The sequence below is a fragment of the Hyperolius riggenbachi genome, chromosome 1 (genome assembly GCF_040937935.1).
Source record: "Hyperolius riggenbachi isolate aHypRig1 chromosome 1, aHypRig1.pri, whole genome shotgun sequence".
Classification (NCBI taxonomy): Eukaryota; Metazoa; Chordata; class Amphibia; order Anura; family Hyperoliidae; genus Hyperolius; species Hyperolius riggenbachi.
Window position 1 is genome coordinate 681,084,835 of NC_090646.1, and position 21,021 is coordinate 681,105,855.

The 21,021-nt window shown below is 49.9% G+C and overlaps 1 protein-coding gene across 3 annotated transcripts in view; it reads right to left on the minus strand.

The window, feature by feature from the left end:
* Window positions 1-18,425: 18,425 nt before the first annotated feature.
* LOC137532562 (NACHT, LRR and PYD domains-containing protein 12-like) overlaps window positions 18,426-21,021 on the minus strand; it is a 213,506-nt gene continuing 210,910 nt past the window's right edge. For all 3 annotated transcript variants that reach the window (XM_068253228.1, XM_068253218.1, XM_068253199.1), the window contains one exon: window positions 18,426-20,750. In XM_068253228.1, coding sequence (XP_068109329.1) covers window positions 20,651-20,750 — 100 coding nt within the window. In that variant the 3' untranslated portion in view covers window positions 18,426-20,650. The remainder of the gene's footprint in view (window positions 20,751-21,021) is intronic.

The window sequence follows — 21,021 nt, forward strand, 5'->3', positions numbered from 1 at the left end:
AGATGTCAGTTCTATATAAATACATAATAATACTATGGTAGGACATTAGACTATGACTATGGTAGGATTAGAGTGTGAGCTCCTCTGAGGACAGTCAGTGACACGACTATGTACTCTGTAACGTGCTGCAGAAGATGTCAGTGCTATATAAATACATAATAATAATATGGTAGGACATTAGACTATGACTATGGTAGGATTAGAGTGTGAGCTCCTCTGAGGACAGTCAGTGACATGACTATGTACTCTGTAATGTGCTGCAGGAGATGTCAGTGCTATATAAATACTTAATAATATGATAGGACATTAGACTATGACTATGGTGGGATTAGATTGTGAGCTCCTCTGAGGACAGTCAGTGACATGACTATGTACTCTGTAATGTGCTGCAGATGTCAGTGCTATATAAATACATAATAATAATATGGTAGGACATTAGACTATGACTATGGTAGGATTAGAGTGTGAGCTCCTCTGAGGACAGTCAGTGACATGACTATGTACTCTGTAATGTGCTGCAGAAGATGTCAGTGCTATATAAATACATAATAATAATATGGTGGGACATTACACTAGGACTATGGTAGGATTAGAGTGTGAGCTCCTCTGAGGACAGTCAGTGACATGACTATGTACTCTGTAATGTGCTGCAGAAGATGTCAGTGCTATATAAATACATAATAATAATATGGTGGGACATTACACTAGGACTATGGTAGGGATTAGAGTGTGAGCTCCTCTGAGGACAGTCAGTGACATGACTATGTACTCTGTGAAGTGCTGTAGAAGATTTCAGTGCTATATAAATAAATAACAGTAGGGTATTGTACCCCCCCCCCCCCCCCCACACACACACACACACACACACACACACACACACCCATACTTCCTTCCCACTAAACTTCTGCTATACAGGGGGAGATCCCACCATCAAGACTGACTGGAAGTCACACTACACCTCTGTGTTCAGGTCAGCTACGCATACATTATATTTACCTGGATGTTCAGCTTCAGTCAGCTCAGTGCTCAGCTCGTGCCAGGGAAGTGCAGACTGTCAGCTCCGTGTGTCAGAGATGGAGGGAGAGAGGAGGAACTACAGACACAGAAGAGGAAGGCAGCTCATATCACAGACATAATCAGTATACAGCACTGGACGTCACCCACCAACACTCTCCCACTTATCTTGACATCTACACTCCATTCACTTACCATATTATGGTTGTCTGATCCTCTGATTATACTGCTCACTTCCTGCCCCTGAGCAGTTATTCCCTGCAGCTTCTCTGACAGGCTATCATTAGAAGGCACCAGCAAGGTGAAGGAACACTGATCAGTTAATGTGAGGGTAATTGGCAACGTTCCTATTCAGGCTGACAGCTGAAATGAAATCAACAGAGTTGTGCAGCGCCCCCCAGAGACTTAAATACACACCTTAAAGGGAAGGTTCAGGGACGCCTTGAAAAAAATAAAAATCCATATCCACTTACCTGGGGCTTCCTCCAGCCCGTGGCAGGCAGGAGGTGCCCTCGCCGCCGCTCCAGAGGCTTCCGGTCGTCTTCGGTGGCCGACCCGACCTGGCCAGGCCGGCTGCCAGGTCGGGCTCTTCTGCGCTCCAAGGACGGGCTCTTCTGCTTCCCACGCCGGCGCGCTGACGTCATCGGACGTCCTCCGGGCTGTACTGCGCAGGCGCAGTAGCCTGCGGGTTAGATGGCATTGTTTCAACGGGCATGCTGCACTCGAATTGACCCAACTGCATAGATGTGCAGAACCCACACACGGGCAGATTACACAACTGGCATTCTAAACAGATGCATCAAATGGAGGATGTTAGCTTCCAAAACAGTTTGTGTGCAGATTATTCAGTAATAGACTCTTCCACCACGTTGAGGAGTCCTCACAGAAGAGACCTAACCTCTGACTAACAATTAAACACAATGTAAACCTGGGGCGGCTAGCCTTAAAATGGTCTACACACTTTCTAAAGAACAGTGAAGGAATTAGTAGCGCTCCTGTCCAGGCTGCAACCGACACCTTGAATTCTCTCTTTAGATATAATCAAAAAATCCAACGTTCTGATCAACAAAATTCTCTATTTCGATCAACCATGGAATCATTTCATGTCGATTTTCTCCACATACTGCATGATTTTTGTACAATTCGCTCATACAAATCAGATCAAATGATCACATCTGGGAAAAATATTGTACCGTTAATATTGTACCAGTGTTTATCTAGTATCCTATTGAGGACTCTGAAAACTGGAGCTCTCCTGGGAGTTGTAGTGCATATGCTGCGCTGAGGAGAGTGTGACCTGTGGATCATGTAAGCTTGCTGCTGGGGGCGGGGCATGTTGTTTACCCAGCTTGTTGGGAGGTGTAGCGCTCCTGGGAGTTGTAGTGCATATGCTGCGCCGATGAGAGTGTGACCTGTGTATCATGCAAGCTTGCTGCTGGGGGCGGGGCTTGTTGGTCACCCAGCTTGTTGGGAGGTGGAGCTCTCCTGGGAGTTGTAGTGCATATGCTGCACTGAGGAGAGTGTGACCTGTGGATCATGTAAGCTTGCTGCTGGAGGTGGGGCTTGTTGGGAGGTGGAGCTCTCCTGGGAGTTGTAGTGCATATGCTGCGCTGAGGATAGTGTGACCTGTGGATCATGTAAGCTTGCTGCTGGAGGCGGGGCTTGTTGGGAGGTAGAGCTCTCCTGGGAGTTGTAGTGCATATGCTGCACTGATGAGTGTGTGACCTGTGGATCATGTAAGCTTGCTGCTGGGGGCGGGGCTTGTTGGTCACCCAGCTTGTTGGGAGGTAGAGCTCTCCTGGGAGTTGTAGTGCATATGCTGCGCTGAGGAGAGTGTGACCTGTGGATCATGTAAGCTTGCTGCTGGGGGCGGGGCTTGTTGATCACCCAGCTTGTTGGGAGGTGTAGCGCTCCTGGGAGTTGCAGTGCATATGCTGCGCCGATGAGAGTGTGACCTGTGGATCATGTAAGCTTGCTGCTGGGGGCGGGGCTTGTTGGGAGGTGGAGGTCTCCTGGGAGTTGTAGTGCATATGCTGCGCCGATGAGAGTGTGACCTGTGGATCATGCAAGCTTGCTGCTGGGGGCGGGGCTTGTTGGTCACCCAGCTTGTTGGGAGGTGGAGCTCTCCTGGGAGTTGCAGTGCATATGCTGCGCCGATGAGAGTGTGACCTGTGGATCATGTAAGCTTGCTGCTGGGGGCGGGGCTTGTTGATCACCCAGCTTGCTGGGAGGTGGAGCTCTCCTGGGAGTTGCAGTGCATATGCTGCGCCGATGAGAGTGTGACCTGTGGATCATGTAAGCTTGCTGCTGGGGGCGGGGCTTGTTGGTCACCCAGCTTGTTGGGAGGTGGAGCTCTCCTGGGAGTTGTAGTGCATATGCTGCGCCGATGAGAGTGTGACCTGTGGATCATGTAAGCTTGCTGCTGGGGGCGGGGCTTGTTGGGAGGTGGAGGTCTCCTGGGAGTTGTAGTGCATATGCTGCGCCGATGAGAGTGTGACCTGTGGATCATGCAAGCTTGCTGCTGGGGGCGGGGCTTGTTGGTCACCCAGCTTGTTGGGAGGTGGAGCTCTCCTGGGAGTTGTAGTGCATATGCTGTGCTGAGGAGAGTGTGACCTGTGGATCATGTAAGCTTGCTGCTGGAGGTGGGGCTTGTTGGGAGGTGGAGGTCTCCTGGGAGTTGTAGTGCATATGCTGCACTGAGGAGAGTGTGACCTGTGGATCATGTAAGCTTGCTGCTGGAGGCGGGGCTTGTTGGGAGGTGGAGCTCTCCTAGGAGATGTAGTGCATATGCTGCATTGAGGAGAATGTGACCTGTGGGTGATGTAAGCTTGCTGCTGGGGGCGGGGCTTGCTGTTCACCTACCTTGCTGGGATGTGGAGCTCTCCTGGGAGTTGTAGTGCATATGCTGCGCCGATGAGAGTGTGACCTGTGGATCATGTAAGCTTGCTGCTGGAGGTGGGGCTTGCTGGGAGGTGGAGCTCTCCTGGGAGTTGTAGTGCATATGCTGCACTGAGGAGAGTGTGACCTGTCGATCATGTAAGCTTGCTGCTGGGGGCGGGGCTTGTTGGTCACCCAGCTTGTTGGGAGGTGGAGCTCTCCTGGGAGTTGTAGTGCATATGCTGCGCTGAGGATAGTGTGACCTGTGGATCATGTAAGCTTGCTGCTGGGGGCGGGGCTTGTTGGGAGGTGGAGCTCTCCTGGGAGTTGTAGTGCATATGCTGCACTGAGGAGAGTGTGACCTGTGGATCATGTAAGCTTGCTGCTGGGGGCGGGGCTTGTTGGGAGGTGGAGCTCTCCTGGGAGTTGTAGTGCATATGCTGCGCTGAGGATAGTGTGACCTGTGGATCATGTAAGCTTGCTGCTGGGGGCGGGGCTTGTTGGTCACCCAGCTTGTTGGGAGGTGGAGCTCTCCTGGGAGTTGTAGTGCATATGCTGCGCTGAGGAGAGTGTGACCTGTGGATCATGTAAGCTTGCTGCTGGGGGCGGGGCTTGTTGATCACCCAGCTTGTTGGGAGGTGGAGCTCTCCTGGGAGTTGTAGTGCATATGCTGCACTGAGGAGAGTGTGACCTGTGGATCATGCCTTCTTGCTGCTGCGGGCGGGGCTTGTTGATCACCCAGCTTGCTGGGAGGTGGAGCTCTCCTGGGAGTTGTAGTGCATATGCTGCACTGATGAGTGTGTGACCTGTGGATCATGTAAGCTTGCTGCTGGGGGCGGGGCTTGTTGGTCACCCAGCTTGTTGGGAGGTAGAGCTCTCCTGGGAGTTGTAGTGCATATGCTGCACTGAGGAGAGTGTGACCTGTGGATCATGCAAGCTTGCTGCTGGAGGCGGGGCTTGTTGATCACCCAGCTTGTTGGGAGGTGGAGCTCTCCTGGGAGTTGTAGTGCATATGCTGCACTGAGGAGAGTGTGACCTGTGGATCATGCAAGCTTGCTGCTGGAGGCGGGGCTTGTTGATCACCCAGCTTGTTGGGAGGTGGAGCTCTCCTGGGAGTTGTAGTGCATATGCTGCACTGAGGAGAGTGTGACCTGTGGATCATGCCTTCTTGCTGCTGCGGGCGGGGCTTGTTGATCACCCAGCTTGCTGGGAGGTGGAGCTCTCCTGGGAGTTGTAGTGCATATGCTGCACTGATGAGTGTGTGACCTGTGGATCATGTAAGCTTGCTGCTGGGGGCGGGGCTTGTTGGTCACCCAGCTTGTTGGGAGGTAGAGCTCTCCTGGGAGTTGTAGTGCATATGCTGCACTGAGGAGAGTGTGACCTGTGGATCATGTAAGCTTGCTGCTGGGGGCGGGGCTTGTTGGTCACCCAGCTTGCTGGGAGGTGGAGCTCTCCTGGGAGTTGTAGTGCATATGCTGCACTGAGGAGAGTGTGACCTGTGGATCATGTAAGCTTGCTGTTGGGGGCGGGGCTTGTTGGGAGGTGGAGGTCTCCTGGGAGTTGTAGTGTATAAGCTCTCCTGGGAGTTGTAGTGCATATGCTGCACTGATGAGAGTGTGACCTGTGGATCATGTAAGCTTGCTGTTGGGGGCGGGGCTTGTTGGGAGGTGGAGGTCTCCTGGGAGTTGTAGTGTATAAGCTCTCCTGGGAGTTGTAGTGCATATGCTGCATTGAGGAGAATGTGACCTGTGGGTCATGTAAGCTTGCTGCTGGGGGCGGGGCTTGCTGTTCACCTAACTTGCTGGGATGTGGAGCTCTCCTGGGAGTTGTAGTGCATATGCTGCACTGAGGAGAGTGTGACCTGTGGATCATGCAAGCTTGCTGCAGAGGGCGGGGCTTGTTGGGAGGTGGAGCTCTCCTGGGAGTTGTAGTGCATATGCTGCGCTGAGGAGAGTGTGAAGTGTGGATCATGTAAGCTTGCTGCTGGGGGCGGGGCTTGCTGTTCACCTAACTTGCTGGGAGGTGGAGCTCTCCTGGGAGTTGTAGTGCATATGCTGCACTGATGAGTGTGTGACCTGTGGATCATGTAAGCTTGCTGCTGGGGGCGGGGCTTGCTGTTCACCTAACTTGCTGGGAGGTGGAGCTCTCCTGGGAGTTGTAGTGCATATGCTGCGCTGAGGAGAGTGTGAAGTGTGGTTCATGTAAGCTTGCTGCTGGGGGCGGGGCTTGCTGTTCACCTAACTTGTTGGGAGGTAGAGCTCTCCTGGGAGTTGTAGTGCATATGCTGCGCTGAGGAGAGTGTGAAGTGTGGTTCATGTAAGCTTGCTGCTGGGGGCGGGGCTTGTTGGTCACCCAGCTTTTTGGGAAGTAGAGCTCTCCTGGGAGTTGTAGTGCATATGCTGCACTGATGAGTGTGTGAACTGTGGATCATGTATGCTTGCTGCTGGGGGCGGGGCTTGTTGTTCACCTAACTTGCTGGGAGGTGGAGCTCTCCTGAGGGTTGCAGTGCATATGCTGCGCTGATAAGAGTGTGACCTGTGGATCATGTAAGCTTGCTGCTGGGGGCGGGGCTTGTTGGTTATCCTGATTGTTGGTAGGTGGAGCTCTCCTGGGAGTTGTAGTGCATATGCTGCGCTGAGGAGAGTGTGCGCTGAGGAGAGTGTGAGCTGTGGATCATATAAGCTTGCTGCTGGGGGAGGGGCTTGCTGTTCACCTAACTTGCTGGGAAGTAGAGCTCTCCTGGGAGTTGTAGTGCATATGCTGTGCTTAAAGTGAACCTCCGGACTAAAAATCGACTCAGCAGCAATGAAAAGGCTTGGTGTTTCTTTAACAATTTCACAGCATCAGAACTTTGTTTCATTTATACAAGCCTCATTTTTAGCTGCACAGAAGAAAACTGCCCGGGCTTTTTTCCCCTGATGCTGTGCAAAGCATGATGGGATTTCTGATGTTGTTGTTCTCTTTCTGCTGTTTTGGTGCAATTTTTTTTTTTTTTTTTTTTTTTACATTTTGAATTTGACATTTGAAGCGTAGAGCGCGCAGCTGGGAGGGGTGATCAGGACACAGGACAGTTGGAACTGTGTCTCCTGCTCCTTGTCACCTCCTTTCAACCAAAAAGATTGCTGCCCCCATGACAAAGATGGCTGCCCCCATGAATCACAAACATTTGCCTGTTTTTTTTTTAAATGGGGTGGGTAAGAGATTATATTACCTATCTATTCTAATTAACATAACTAATGTAACTTGATGACAGTATGTTTGTTTAGGCTGAAGTTCCCCTTTAAGAGAGTGTGGATAGTAGAGGTGGTTACTGTGTCACTGGGAGATTGTACATCTAGTAGTCTGCTGCAACACTGCAGAGAACAAAGGAGGGGAGGGAGGGGTTGCATTGTCTTCACTGTTTTGCTGGGATTTGTAGTTCACTTGTTGTTGGAATCAGCAGCAACTAGTGTGTGCAGTAGGCAATAGGCATTAAAACCTGCCGCCTGCTGCCGCTCATGCACGTGATCATGCAGGCTCGCCAGTTATTTTTTTTACCCCAACCTAGCCTATTAACCACTTGCCGGCAAAGTACGACCGCAATACGCCCATCGGCAGCGGGTCGTTCTGCACTATCTGGCCGGGGATCGCGCGCAGCATGCGTGCACATCCGCCGGCAATAGGATCTGCCCACCCACCGGCCAATTAGCAGCGCCAGCGGGTTGTTAACCACCGATCTTCCGCATTGAAAGCGTATAATACGCTTTGTAATGTATACAAAGCGTATTATACAGGCTGCCTCCTGCCCTGGTGGTCCCAGTGATTGCCACCAGGGCAGGAGGCAGCCCCCTGGTAAGCACAACACCACACTGATCCTGCCCCGCCTGCCCTCTGATCGCCCACAGACCTCCCCTGCCCACCCCCAGACCCCTGTTTGCACCCAATCACCCCCTAATCACCCATCAATCACTCCCTGTCACTATCTGTCAATGCTATTTTTTAGGTTAGGTCCTAAACTGCCCCCTGGGGGCTCCTTATCACCCCCACCCCCTCAGATCCTCCCTAGACCCCCTCCCTGTGTACTATATACATCTATTCTCCCCTGTAATCACCCACTGATCACCTGTCAATCACCCATCAATCACCCCCTGTCACTGCCACCCATCAGATCAGACCCTAACCTGCCCCTTGCGGGCACCTGATCACCCGCCCACACCCTCAGATCGCCCGCAGACACGCCCTCAGATCACCTTCCAAGTGCATTGTTTACATCTGTTCTCCCCTCTAATCACCAACTGATCACCCATCAGTCACCCCCTGTCACCGCTACCCATCAGATCAGACCCTAATCTGCCCCTTGTGCACCCAATCTCCCGCCACACCCTCAAATAGCCCCCCAGGCCCCCTCTGATCAACTCACCAGTGCATTGCTTGCATATTTTCTCCACTGTAATCACCTACTGATCACCTACCAATCACCCTGACACCCCCTGTTACCACCTGTCACTGCTACCCATCGGATCAGACCCTCATCTGCCCCTTGCGGGCACCCAATCACCCGCCCACACCCTCAAATAGCCCCCCAGACACCCTCTGATCAACTTGCCAGGGCATTGTTTGCATATATTCTCCCCTGTAATCACCTACTGATCACCTATCAATCACCCCATCACCCCCGTCACCACCTGTCACTGCTACCCATCAGATCAGACCCTCATCTGCCCCTTGCGGGCACCCAATCACCTGCTCACACACTCAGAATGCCCTCAGACCCCAGCCCTGATCACCTGGCCAGTGCATTTCTTGCATCTATTCTCTCCTCTAATCACACCCTGATCACCTATCAATCACCCCGTCACCCCCTGTCACTGCTACCCATCAGATCAGACCCTAAACTGCCCCCTGCGGGCACCCAAACACCCGCCCACACCCTCAGATCACCCTCAGACCCTGCCTGTACACCTCTCCAGTGCATAATTTACATCTGTTCTCCCCTCTAATCACCCACTGATCACCCATCAATCACCCCCTGTCACTGCTACCCATCAGATCAGCCCCTTATCTGCCCCGTTGCGGGCACCCAATCACTCGCCCACACCCTCAGACCCCCCCCCCCCCCCCCCCCGATTACCTCCCCAGTGCATTGCTTGCATCTATTCCCCCCCTCTAATCACAACTTGAGACACCCATCAATCACCTCCTGTCACCCCCTAGCACACCTACCCATCAGATCAGGCCCTAATTTGCCCCGTGTGGGCTCCTGATCACTCGGCCAAACCCTCAGATCCCCCTCAGAACCCCTTCCGATCACTTCCCCATTGCATTGATTGCATCTATTCTCCCCTGTAATCACCCCCTGAGACACCCATCAATCACCTCCTGTCACCCCCTAGCACTCCTATCCATCAGATCAGGCCCTATTCTGCCCCCTGCGGGCTGCTGATCACCCGGCCAAACCCTCACCCGCCCCACTGCAGTGACAGAATTTTTTTTTTCTGATCACTGCTGGTCTCTACAACTTAATTGTGGCTGAGACCAACCGTTATGCCACACAATACGCAACCGCCAATCCAAGAAGCTACCATGCCCAGCCTTTTCGGTGGAAACCACTCCAAGTTTCCGAACGTAACATTTTTTGGGGTCTTCTCCTTAACATGGATCTAGTCAAAAAGAATGTATTGCTGTCTTATTAGTCTACACACCCAATACATCACATGCCCATGTTCTCTGCTGCCATGTCCAGGTCACGATTTGAGAACATCCTGCACTTCCTGCACTTCAGTGCCAATACAACCTGTCATCTAAGAAGCCACCCTGCTTATGACCGGTTCCACAAAATTCGGCCCCTCATAGATCACCTGTCATCAAAATTTGCAGATGCGTATACCCCATGAACAGTCATTTTGAGGCATTTGGTTTCTAGACTACTCCTCACGGTTTTCTGCCCCTAAAATGCCAGGGCAGTATTTTATTTTTTGTCACAAGTTAGCGTAAATTGATTTTTATTGTTTTTTTCCACTAACTTGTGACAAAAAATAAAATCTTCTATGAACTCACCATACTCCCAACGGAATACCTTGGGGTGTCTTCTTTCTAAAATCGGGTCACTTGTGGGGTCTGTCACTGCGGTGGGGCGGGTGAGGGTTTGGCCGAGTGATCAGAAGCCCGCAGGGGGCAGATTAGGGCCTGATCTGATGGATAGGAGTGCTAGGGGGGTGACAGGAGGTAATTGATGGGTGTCTAGAGGGGAGAATAGATGTAATCATTGCACTGGGGAGGTGATCGGAAGGGGGTCTGAGGGGGATCTGAGGGTTTGGCCGAGTGATCAGGTGCCCACACGGGGCAAATTAGGGCCTGATCTGATGGGTAGGTGTGCTAGGGGGTGACAGGAGGTGATTGATGGGAGTCTCAAGGTGTGATTATAAGGGGGAATAGATGCAAGCAATGCACTGGCGAGGTGATCAGGGCTGGGGTCTGAGGGCGTTCTGAGGGTGTGAGCGGATGATTGGGTGCCCAAGGGGCAGATAGGGGTCTGATCTGATGGGTAGCAGTGACGGGTGGTGACAGGGGGTGATTGATGGGTGATCAAAAGAGAGAACAGATGTAAACAATGCACTTTGTAGGTGATCTGAGGGTGGGTCTGCGGGCGATCTGATGGTGTGGGTGGGTGATCAGATGCCCATTGAAGGCAGGTTAGGGTCTGATCTGATGGGTGGCAGTGACAGGTGGTGACAGGGGGTGATTGATGGGTGATTGACAGGTGATCAGTGGGTGAGTACAGGGGAGGATAGATGTATACAGTACACAGGGAAGGGGGGTCTGGGGAGGATCTGAGGGTGTGGGGGGTGATCAGGAGCCCCCAGGGGGCAGTTTAGGACCTGATCTGAAATATAGCATTGACAGATAGTGACACGGAGTGATTGATAGGTGATTAGGGGAGTGATTGGGTGCAAACTGTGGTCTGATGGGTGGGCAGGGGGGGTCTGATGGGTTCTGTGGGCGATCAGGGGGTAGGGAGGGCAGGATCAGTGTGCTTGGGTGCATACTAGGGGGGCTGCAGCCTGCCCTGGTGGTCCCTCGATTACTGGGACCACCAGGGCAGGAGGCAGCCTGTATAATACGCTTTGTATACATTACAAAGCGTATTATACGCTTTGTATGTGGCAATCGAGGAGTTAATAACCCACCAGCGGGTTATCGTGCCAGGTGGGCGGAGCCTATTGGCGGCGGCAGATCGTGTCACCAGTGACGCGATTGCTGCATAGCCACGCCCTGCCGCTGGTCAGCCGATCGGCTGACAGCGTCGTTTAGGCCCAGCACTTACGTCCGCCTATCGGCTGTAGGCGGACGTAAAGTGGTTAGTATGCCAGAGCTAAAATCTATGAACTATTGACCCTTTTTATCTCATTCCTGCTCTCAGAACCCATTTTCTGCTAGGAAAGTGTTTTATAGTTGGAATTTCTTATCAGTGCGGGTCACACTGCAGTCTGGGTCAGTAGTCAAGACTGAGTCAGCCACTTACATACCTGATATTTAACTCTTTCAGGCAGAGAAAGAAAAAAAGGAACACAGCATAGTTATTTGTGTGCTTGGCACTGTACATACACATGTCTATCTCATCATGTCACATGTCACTTCGGGTATCCTTTAAAAGAAAAACTACTTAGATCCAAGATGGCGCCGGTGTAGGTCGCCACGGCACGCAGGGCTCTGGCCCTTTTTCCTCTCTCACCCCTTACCCGCATGGCTTACCTATGTTAGGAGGTCGGAAGGACTCCCCGTGCTCTTCTTGTCCTGGGGAGCCTGAGCACACTGGTCTACAGTTCCTGGTGCCTGACGCTGAGCTGCAGCCATCTCCCACGCGGCTGGCCCAGGGACCACACACAGATGCAGCGGGTCTGACGCTAATGCTGCCGCTCCGTGGAGGACTCAGGACAGGACACCACCGGCCAGGTAGTCACTGCTGCTGCCGGGGGATGAAGCCGACTCGCTCTGCTGTTGGCTGCAGTACAGGAGTAAGGACTCCAGATCTTCCTGGCTCCTGCATCCACATGGATGAACCACGTGGGCAGACACACCGCCGCTGCCAAGGGAACTGGAGGACGCCGAATTTAAAGGAACAGAGGCCCCTCCACCGCCACAGAAGGTCTGACGCTGCCGCAGCTGCCTGCAAACTCCCAGGCCATCAGATGCTGCTGGGGCTGCCTGCACACCTCCCAGCTAACCACCCTGGACCCTTCTGCCTGTGGCTAGGCTACCCATGCCGAGGACCCGGCTGCCACCATCTACACTCCATCAAGCTGATCCAGCACAGGACTGGTCCTAGCTGCAGGTCTAACGCAGGCCTAGCCCCGCATGGAGGTGCACCGCAGGAGCCATGCACCGACCTCAGCCACTTCTCGGACAGCACAATCCCTAACTTCGGGCACCAATCTCAGCAGCAGGCGTAATCCAGGCAAAGCCAGCTAGAGGGACACTAACTGCTCACTAATCGATCAGGTTATGCAGCAATCCTAAGGGGACTCTCTTTTATCACTGTCCTTTCAACTTCTCTCTCTTTCTTCCTCTTCTTTCCTCTCCTATCTCTGTCCCTCTCCTAGGGTTAGACCAGGGGTATCTGATTCAAAGTATCGCTGCAGAAGCGTTTTGAGTGCCTCTGACGGCAGCGGATTACCCCCTGGTCCTTCTTCTGGGTTCATCTTTAATGTATGCTTCTGTCCATGCTTTATTTTCTATGCCTGATTGCACTGTTCTACTATATGTATCTAGTGTATATACCTGTATATGCTGTATGTACCTACCACTGTATGTACCACCACCGACCCTGTTGTGCCAAAACCAATTCCGGGTACAACTCACGTTGTACTTGGCGAAATAAATTTGATTCTGATTGATTCTGATTCTGATTCTAAAAAGGGTGTTTTCTACATTATTAAGCAGACTGCCATTTTCAAGCAATATGAAAAAGAAAAAAATATCTCTGCTGCCTAAAAGTGTGAAATAGTTAAATGCGTTGGACAAGGTATGAAAAACTTTATAATTCACAAAAGCGTAAACATAATCATTGTACTGTTAAAAGATTTGTGGCTGACTCAGAGCACACACAAGTTTTTGCTGATAAAAGCAAAATGAGGAAGTGTTTTGCTTAACAAATACATCAGATTAAGAGAACAGCTGCTAAGATGCCATTACAAAGCAGCAAACACATATTTGAAGCTTCTGGTGCCTCTGAAGTCACGCGAACATCCAAGTGAAGGATTCTTCAGAGGATTTCAGTGCATAAACTTTCTATTCAACAACCCCTAACATAAGATCACAAGCAGAAACAGCTGCAGTGGGCCCAGAACTACAAGAAGAAGTGCCGTGCAACTCTTCATGGTCCAGATGGATGGAATAGTGGGTTGTTGGTTAACAGCCACCACATTCCAACAAGGCTGCAATGTCAGCAAGGAGGTGGCGGAGTAATGTTTGGGGCTGGAATCAGGGAGAGAGCTGTTCAGCCCCTTTAGGGTCCCTGGAGGTGTGAAAATTACCTCTGAAAATTATGGGGAGTTTTTGACTGACCACTTTCTTTCATGGTACAAAAAGAAGAACCGTATTTTCCATGATAAAAATCATCTTCATGCATGACAATATACCATCTCATGCTGTAAAGATTACCTTTGCGTCATTGACTGCTATTGGCAAAAAAGAAAGGAAAACTCATGGTGTGGCCCCATCCTCCCCTGACCTCAGTCCTATTGAGAACCTTTGAAGCAAGCTCAAGCAAAAGATCTGTAAGTGTGGGGGGCAGTTTACATCCAAACAGCAGCTCTTGCAGCCTATTCTGATGTCTTGCAAAAAAATTCAAGCAAAAACTCTCCAAAAACTCACAAGTTGGAAGCAAAAATTGTGAAGCTGCTATCAAATGTAACTTAACCTGTTAAGATGTTTTTGATTGAAATAGTTTTTGATTTCAGTAAATAAGACCGCCTAATGTTGCGAGTTCATAAAATGATCATGTTTAGTTCTTTACAACCCATAAAATGTTTTGAAACTCTATGGTGAGTAATAATTTGGAAAAGTGCATTTCATTTTTTTTTTAAAAGCATACCATTATCATTAGGAGGTCTTTTCAATAACATTCACATTATACTCTAATGGTTGATGACTCACAAACGAAGCTGACTGCCAGTTGCATCCACTATTTAGGAAAATCAGAGAAAAATATAACTTTCATAATAATTAGTAATGTGGTGAAGTTGGGGCACTGGGGGGAGGGAGTTAGACGGTAGTGACTCGAGTATAAGCAGAGACCCCCACTTTTGGTTGACTTTTTTTGGGCCCAAAAACTCAGCTTATACTTGTGTAGATATGGTAACCATAAACTTTTTGGAGTGAAATTAGCTTTTGACGAATTGAGGCCTTGGTTGCAGAGGGCTCTTCACCTTGAGACAGTTTTAACTGACCTAAAAAAATTCAGAATATATTGAGGGGGCTAAAAGGCTCAATCCACAAAAGGCATCAGAATCTCTTTTATTCCCCGAGTGCAACAGGTGTTGCACCCGGAATTATTTATGGCATACACGCCATGGCAAGAAACAACAGTTTACAAGCGGCTGTTGGGCATATAGATACACGGATACAAAGAAAGACAAAAATAAGCTATGCCACGAGGCAGGAGTGGCGAGAGTGGGAGGCTAGGGGGCCTCGCATGAGAGAGAGTGAGAGTTCAGGTGCAGGACAGCTTGAGGGAAGAAGGTATTGCCCATGGTGGGCAATTGTACCAGATGAACCATGAAAAAAGCAATCACAATCAGTTTTCTGCACTGATTGGGATTCATGTTACAATCAAGGTTGCATGTCTAGAGGTGGCAGAGTAAAAAACTCCTGGGGTTACTTCAGAAAGAGCTTTATGTTGTAGATGACAGTGTGTCTTTCAGTTGCCTGGGACCACAACAATGCATCTCCCAGCTATCAGCTAGGTGTGAACTCTATCATGAAAGGGACCTCTTGGTCCTGTTGCTGGCAGAGGAAGCCTGAACAAAGCAGGACACAGACAACCAGGGACCAAGAAGTCCTGCCTGGCTTTATTTCATAGCTGTAGTGTATTGTTTGCCCTTTTAAGAAATACTGTACTTGTGGTCTGTATGAAAAGTATATCATCTGAACGCTAGTAACATGATGGTCATTTGCCCCAGCCCCTTTACTTCACGTCTCAGTAACGGAATGTCATACACTATTCATGTCTGGTATTAATGTGATCCATATTCTTTGGGCATTGTGAATTTGCTATTATTATTTGTGTGCAATGAATGTGATCTGATATATAAAAATGTCACATATTTGGGATTCAAGGTTCCTTCCAAAATAAAGGAATGCCTCAACTCCAGCCCAGTGGTTGGCCAGAAGACCCTGAGGCTGACTCCCATTTTTACTAAATTCTGAACAAAGGAACTTTCTTGGATTTCCACACAAGGGACATCTTTCTACCAAAAATTTAAGTATTAATTTTATTTGTTTTTACCTTTTATTTTACCTGTGGCTATCGTCTCCATAATTGTTACTTTTTCTGTATATATAAATTTTTACTGTATTTATATTGCATTGTCTGAAAACCTTCAAACGCACTCTGAAAACACACCTGTTCAGACAAGCCTATTACTTGCTATAGGCAGCACTGAAGGCACACTGGCTCACCCACTAACCCCTGTGTCTCCTTCCCTAATGTTTCCTCCCCACTACCCTCTAGATTGTAAGCTCGCAAGGGCAGGGACCTCCTCCTAGTGTTTCTCATACTGTTGTAACTTTAACAATTGCACATGCACCAACTACACATCAACTATGTATGTATTTGTAGTTCTACTATTCAATGTCATGACTGTACAGTGTCTTGACTTTCTCAAGTATATAGGGTGGGCCATTTATATGCATACACCTTAATAAAATGGGAATGGTTGGTGATATTAACTTCCTGTTTGTGGCACATTAGTATATGTGAGGGGGGAAACTTTTTAAGATGGGTGGTGACCATGGTGGCCATTTCGAAGTTGGCCATTTTGAATCCAACTTTTGCTTTTTCAATAGGAAGAGGGTCATGTGACACATCAAACTTATTGGGAATTTCACAAGAAAAACAATGGTGTGTTTGGTTTTAACGTAACTTTACTATTTCATGAGTTATTTACAAGTTTCTTATAAAATGTGTTCAAAGTGCTGCCCATTGTGTTGGATTGTCAATACAACCCTCTTCTCCCACTCCTCACACACTGATAGCAACACCGCAGGAGATATGCTAGCACAGGCTTCCAGTATCCGTACCCTCTTCTCCCACTCCTCACACACTGATAGCAACACCACAGGAGGAATGCTAGCACAGGCTTCCAGTATCCGTACCCTCTTCTCCCACTCCTCACACACTGATAGCAACACCGCAGGAGAAATGCTAGCACAGGCTTCCAGTATCCGTACCCTCTTCTCCCACTCCTCACACACTGATAGCAGCACCGCAGGAGATATGCTAGCACAGGCTTCCAGTATCCGTACCCTCTTCTCCCACTCTTCACCCACTGATAGCAACACCGCAGGAGAAATGCTAGCACGGGCTTCCAGTATCCGTACCCTCTTCTCCCACTCTTCACACACTGATAGCAACACTGCAGGAGAAATGCTAGCACAGGCTTCCAGTATCCGTACCCTCTTCTCCCACTCCTCACACACTGATAGCAACACTGCAGGAGAAATGCTAGCACAGGCTTCCAGTATCCGTACCCTCTTCTCCCACTCCTCACACACTGATAGCAGCACCGCAGGAGATATGCTAGCACAGGCTTCCAGTATCCGTACCCTCTTCTCCCACTCTTCACACACTGATAGCAACACTGCAGGAGAAATGCTAGCACAGGCTTCCAGTATCCGTACCCTCTTCTCCCACTCCTCACACACTGATAGTAACACTGCAGGAGAAATGCTAGCACAGGCTTCCAGTATCCGTACCCTCTTCTCCCACTCCTCACACACTGATAGCAGCACCGCAGGAGATATGCTAGCACAGGCTTCCAGTATCCGTACCCTCTTCTCCCACTCTTCACCCACTGATAGCAACACTGCAGGAGAAATGCTAGCACAGGCTTCCAGTATCCGTACCCTCTTCTCCCACTCCTCACACACTGATAGCAACACCGCAGGAGAAATGTCAGCACAGGCTTCCAGTATCTGTACCCTCTTCTCCCACTCCTCACACACTGATAGCAACACCGCAGGAGAAATGCTAGCACAGGCTTCCAGTATCCGTACCCTCTTCTCCCACTCCTCACACACTGATAGCAACACCGCAGGAGAAATGCCAGCACAGGCTTCCAGTATCCTTACCCTCTTCTCCCACTCCTCACACACTGATAGCAACACCACAGGAGAAATGCCAGCACAGGCTTCCAGTATCTGTACCCTCTTCTCCCACTCCTCACACACTGATAGCAACACTGCAGGAGAAATGCTAGCACAGGCTTCCAGTATCCGTACCCTCTTCTCCCACTCCTCACACACTGATAGCAACACCGCAGGAGAAATGCCAGCACAGGCTTCCAGTATCCATACCCTCTTCTCCCACTCTTCACCCACTGATAGCAACACTGCAGGAGAAATGCCAGCACAGGCTTCCAGTATCCGTACCCTCTTCTCACACTCTTCACACACTGATAGCAACACCGCAGGAGAAATGCCAGCACAGGCTTCCAGTATCCGTACCCTCTTCTCCCACTCCTCACACACTGATAGCAACACCGCAGGAGACATGCCAGCACTGGCTTCCAGTATCCGTACCCTCTTCTCCCACTCCTCACACACTGATAGCAACACTGCAGGAGAAATGCTAGCACAGGCTTCCAGTATCCGTACCCTCTTCTCCCACTCCTCACACACTGATAGCAACACTGCAGGAGAAATGCTAGCACAGGCTTCCAGTATCCGTAGCCTCTTCTCCCGCTCCTCACACACTGATAGTAACACCGCAGGAGAAATGCTAGCACAGGCTTCCAGTATCCGTACCCTCTTCTCCTACTCCTCACACACTGATAGCAACACCGCAGGAGAAATGCCAGCACAGGCTTCCAGTATCCGTACCCTCTTCTCCCACTCCTCACACACTGATAGTAACACCGCAGGAGAAATGCTAGCACAGGCTTCCAGTATCCGTACCCTCTTCTCCCACTCCTCCCACACTGATAGCAGCACCGCAGGAGAAATGCCAGCACAGGCTTCCAGTATCCGCACCCTCTTCTCCCACTCTTCACACACTAATAGCAACACCGCAGGAGAAATGCTAGCACAGGCTTCCAGTATCCGTACCCTCTTCTCCTGCTCCTCACACACTGATAGCAACACCGCAGGAGAAATGCTAACACAGGCTTCCAGTATCCGCACCCTCTTCTCCCACTCTTCACACACTAATAGCAACACCGCAGGAGAAATGCTAGCACAGGCTTCCAGTATCCGTACCCTCTTCTCCTGCTCCTCACACACTAATAGCAACACCACAGGAGAAATGCTAGCACAGGCTTCCAGCATCCGTACCCTCTTCTCCCACTCTTCACACACTGATAGCAACACTGCAGGAGAAATGCCAGCACAGGCTTACAGTATCCGTACCCTCTTCTCTCACTCTTCACCCACTGATAGTAACACCACAGGAGAAAAGCCAGCACAGGCTTCCAGTATCCGTACCTTCTTCTCCCACTCTTCACCCACAGATAGCAACACTGCAGGAGAAATGCCAGCACTGGCTTCCAGTATCCGTACCCTCTTCTCCCACTCCTCACACACTGATGGCAACACCGCAGGAGAAATGCTAGCACAGGCTTCCAGTATTCGCACCCTCTTCTCCCACTCTTCACCCACTGATAGCAACACCGCAGGAGAAATGCCAGCACTGGCTTCCAGTATCCGTACCCTCTTCTCCCACTCTTCACACACTGATAGCAACACCGCAGGAGAAATGCCAGCACAGGCTTCCAGTATCCGTACCCTCTTCTCACACTCCTCACACACTGATAGCAACACCACAGGAGAAATGCCAGCACAGGCTTCCAGTATCCGTACCCTCTTCTCACACTCCTCACACACTGATAGCAACACCGCAGGAGAAATGCTAGCACAGGCGTCCAGTATCCATACCCTCTTCTCCCACTCCTCACACACTGATAGCAACACTGCAGGAGAAATGCTAGCACAGGCTTCCAGTATCCGTACCCTCTTCTCCCACTCCTCACACACTGATAGCAACACCGCAGGAGAAATGCCAGCACAGGCTTCCAGTATCCGTACCCTCTTCTCTCAGTCTTCACACACCGATAGCAACACCACAGGAGAAATGCCAGCACAGGCTTCCAGTATCTGTAGTTTCAGGTGCTGCACATCTCTTATCTTCACAGCATAGACAATGTATATATGTGTGTGTGTGTGTGTGTGTGTATGTGTGTGTGTCTTTGTGTGTGCCTCCATGCACATCAATCCACCGCGGATCTCCACCTCTCCCCCGCCCCTCTCTGTGAATGAAGACAGAGGGGCGGGCGTAGGCGGCGATCCGTGCTGATAGACACGTGGAGAGGCAGAGCTGCAGCTGAAAGCTCTGCCTCTTCTTGGAAGCGCTCCCCGCAGTGTGCTCCGGGGAGTTTGGGGGGATTCAGTTAGAGTTTAGCCGCGGGGATGCAGCGTTTTAGTTAGGGCTATCATGTTAAACAGGTTTTTTATATAAAAACATGATTTTTATGAGACTTCAGAGTCTCTAAATACATTTGGTGCTCGGGCCTTTTCCTATGCAGCCCCTACTCTATGGAACTCACTTCCACAATCAGTACGAGAGGCTCCTTCTCTGGACAGCTTTAAAAAAAGGTTAAAAACTCACCTCTTTTCCTGAGCCTTTGAGACTGCATAATGCAGGTCACAGCGCTTTGAGTCCCCAGGGAGAAAAGCGCTATAAAAATATTATTGTTGTTGTTAATGTCAATGACTGAAATAATGTGTAGTACTGTAAATCCTTTCACAGTTAGGTGCAGCTATACAGACAGGAGAAATATCACCCCAAACAATCATTCTTCATCCCTTTCAGTGACATTTGGGTGACATGTGACCTGTGATCAGCGTACAGATTGGATGTCTGTAAAGCAGGAGAGAGGAGGAGGGGCGAGCTGGAGATGCTTCAGTGGGGAATACAATAGTGATCAGTGCAGTATAACCTGTCTCAGCGATTACTGAAGGGACAGCCACTGACACTGGGGAACATATGTAATATCACGCGGGGTGGGGGATTGAAGGTCACAGGTACCGAACTAGGTGAATACAGCGCAGGAGATTTGGGCGGAGCCGGCGCCACCATAGACCGTAAGTCTCCCGGGGGCGATTACATATGTACACTATCGCCAGTACATTCACAAGCAACACAGTGCATTTTCCTCAAGTAGCACAGAATGTTACATATGCAATGTGCGTATCACTACTATATAATGTGTTACACAATGGAGCAAGTTATAGTGCAACATGCACATTCTGCAAGTATCACACAAGTTACGTTACTTGTATAATATGTACTACATCAATTCTGTGAGTCCTTTTAGCAGCGATTCATGAATTATCCCCTATATTATCACATGCCGGGATTTCCATTATCCACCATCACTATGATCTTGTCCTGGAATGATCAGGTCCTGTGGGAGGTTTATTCCCTTTCCTGGGATTGTCTTATTCCTGCATAGTGCAGGGCAGTGCTGGGCCTCCAGCATCAGGTGTTGCAGCCGCTCCTCTGATTTCATGATGTAATAATCCTCAGTTCTGGCCGCAGACCTCTCACATCTTCCAGCTGTAGGTTGTCTTCCTCTGAGAAGCTGCTGATGTGAGTCTTACTTAACCTAGAAGGAAAGAGAAAAGATGGACATTATCAGCAGCTTCAAATCTCAGCTTCTGCTGTTCAGTAAGCCAAAACCTATTCAGTAGGAGATCTTGGGTAAGTCTCCCTAGCACTGCTACTGCCTACTGAGCACCCCCTAGTGGCTGCAGCTCTGACTCTGAGTCTACCTGGAGAAAAGCGCAATATAAATGTTATTAGTCTTGGCTGTCTTGTCTTCACATTAGCAAAACACAATAAGGCAGAAACACACACACACTATACACACACACACT